At 41.5% G+C, this 2,753-nt stretch overlaps 1 protein-coding gene across 1 annotated transcript; it reads right to left on the reverse strand.

The window, feature by feature from the left end:
* Window positions 1–1,698: 1,698 nt before the first annotated feature.
* LOC128867093 (uncharacterized) lies at window positions 1,699–2,286 on the reverse strand. Its single transcript, XM_054108191.1, has one exon. The coding sequence runs from the start codon at window positions 2,284–2,286 to the stop codon at window positions 1,699–1,701; it is 588 nt and encodes a 195-aa protein (XP_053964166.1).
* Window positions 2,287–2,753: the final 467 nt, after the last annotated feature.

The raw sequence follows: 2,753 nt of genomic DNA on the forward strand, positions 1-2,753 counted from the left end.
TGTGGCTTTAGACCTGGGAAGTCCACAATCGATCAGATATTTACAATACGCTAAGACTTAGGAAATACCCATGAAAGGAGAATCGAGACACACCATCTTTCCGACGACTTCAAAGCTGTATTCCACAGTACGAAAAAGAGTTACCTATATGCCACGAAGTCTGAATTTGGTATCCCCGAATATTGATATGCAAGATCGCGTTGCTCAATACCATCAGCGCCATCAGAACTGGAAGGACCTCTCCGAGTCGTTTGATACCAAACGAGGTTTCAGACAGGATGACTGGCTGTCGTGTGACTTCTTTAACCTGATGTTGGAGAGTATCGTACAAGCCGGAGAACTTAATCGCTCAGGCACAATATTTTGTAAGAGCCTTAACAACCGCGCTGTTAGTTCTGCCCTCTCCAAACTGGAAAAAGAGGCAAAGCGAATGGTCTTGGTGGTGAACGAGGACAAAACGAAGTATCTCTTGTCATCCATCAAACAAATAGTCGGCGCACTCGCGTATCGGCACCCACGTCACTGTTGGCAGCTATGATTTCGAGGTTTTAAGAGACTTCGTTTATTTAGGAACCAGCGCTAACACCGATAACAATGTCAGCCTAGAAATCTAACGTGGAATCTCTCTTCCCATCAAGTGTTACTTTACGACTAAGTAGGCAATTGAGTAGTAAAGTCTTCTCTCGACGATCGAAACTAACACTCTACTAGATCTCACCATTCCCGTCCTAACGTATTGCGCAGAAGCGTGGACGATGGCAACATCCGATGAAGCGACGCTTGGACTGTTTGAGAGAAAGATTCTGCGTAAGATTTTTGGACCTTTGCACGTTGGAAACGGCGAATATCGCTGGTGATGGAACGATGAGCTGTATGGGCTTTACGAGGACATAGCCATGGTGCAACGAATAATGATCCAGCGTCTACGTTGGCTGGGTCATGACGTCTGAATGGATACAAACGCTCCAGCTCTGAAAGTATTCGATGCGGTACCAGCTGGTCGTAGCAGAGGAAGAGGAAGGCCTCCTTTGCGTTGGAAAGATTAGGTGGACAAGGACTTGGCTTGACTTAGTGTGCCCAACTGGCTTCGGCTAGCACGAGAAAGAAATGACTGGCGCGCTTTTTTAAACTCGGCCGAAATCGCGTAAGCAGAGGTATTAAATGGCCACAGAGGTATTAAATGGCCACAGACATTAGCGGTAGGAATAAGTGCGGTTAAATTACATATGCTCATGGTTGAAGGGCTCAAGCTTGTGCTGATGATGCTTAAACTTATGTTTTCGGAAAGCAAAAGTTCGGACTATAACTGAGGAGCTTCAATAAATACGGTTACGCTGAGACATAAACTAAATTAAATTAACTGAAACTTTAACTAAAAACAGAAAAAAATTGGACCTACGCACAAAAGATTTGTTTGTTTTGACCATGTCGTATAACCAAATTAATTAGAAATTACCTTATATGGACGAATTTACCCGTAGCTCTGTGTATAATAAGATTAATAAGTAAAACATAGTGTTACCTACATGTACCATATTAGGCAGATATTTATTTATGATTGTACTTACTGTACCTTTTTTTCTCTTGACACATTTTGTGTTTTATATTTTTAAAAGCCATTGAAGGCTTACTTTTATTTTGTGTGTAAATTCGTCCAATTCCACAATCTACCATCACTGTCAGCCATTTTCACATTTTCTACTCGTCTGTGCTAAATGGTGGCGACTGCTTACATTTTCGGCGAAGTTCCAGCAAAGTCTTTTCGCGTGGTCGCAACGGCCTCTCTGGAAAATCACTGTTATACGTGGTGCGATTCCGTAATGCCTCTTCGCGCATCCGTTCACAATGCAAACTGCGAATTAGGCCAGTCTCCGTCGCATCATAATGTGGGCCCAACAAATCTTCAGTTTTCTCTATCAGCTTCCCACCACCTTCGGCTTCGGCTCGTACTTTTGCTGGTCGTATATTATACACAACATCCGATGTGGTCGTCATGTTCTTCAGGTATAAATCAGAGTCCTTCGTTCTGAAATGGGTCTCATGGCTATTAAGTCTGTTGACGAAACTTCGTTTTTTACTTTCCTGTAAGTCCTGTTTCTCCGTTACTGGACGCTGATAAGTTGTGACATAAATGCTTTGCTCAGCGGCACATTTGGAATGCCCGTAAACACCTGGCACAATGGCTTGCTTGTCGACCATGCGATCACAACGCTCCTCAAACCAGTTTCCTACCAAAACATTTGGATTAAAAGTTTTCCGAGTTAGATGGAAAGCAAGAAACGCCATGGTCGCGTTTTATCTGGTGATAAATTACGGCAAGGAGTAACTTTTTTTAATGTCTTTAATTGGGGTTTGCCAGTTTTCTGTGGGATTATAAATGAAAAATTGGTAAAATTAAAATAATTTAAATTTCTTTTCTTTACAAGTAACGTAAAATGAAAATGGGCTTCGAAAAAAAATTTTTTTTTGGCTTGCAGCTGAGCGGAAGGAGCTTATTAGCACAACACCAATAAAGTAGTCTGAAGAGTGGCAGAGCATTTCTGTAGAAATGTAGAATACATTACATGCACCTATGGTGAAAGTTTTCACTCTTTAATTAGTATACTAGGTTGTTCAATAAGTTTTGTGGTTCGACAAAAGGATCACAGTTTGATGGATTGAAATACACTTTATTATTCGGTATAAGCTCCCTGAACATCAATACACTTGTTCCAACGAGATTGCAATTAATGAATTCCATCCCTGAAGTGAGA

Source organism: Anastrepha ludens, chromosome 6 (assembly GCF_028408465.1).
Source record: "Anastrepha ludens isolate Willacy chromosome 6, idAnaLude1.1, whole genome shotgun sequence".
NCBI classification, from domain to species: domain Eukaryota; kingdom Metazoa; phylum Arthropoda; class Insecta; order Diptera; family Tephritidae; genus Anastrepha; species Anastrepha ludens.

Bases quoted from the DNA above. Each gene is read 5' to 3' on its own strand.
- LOC128867093 (XM_054108191.1), bottom strand. From the start codon at position 2,286: ATGGCGTTTCTTGCTTTCCATCTAACTCGGAAAACTTTTAATCCAAAT.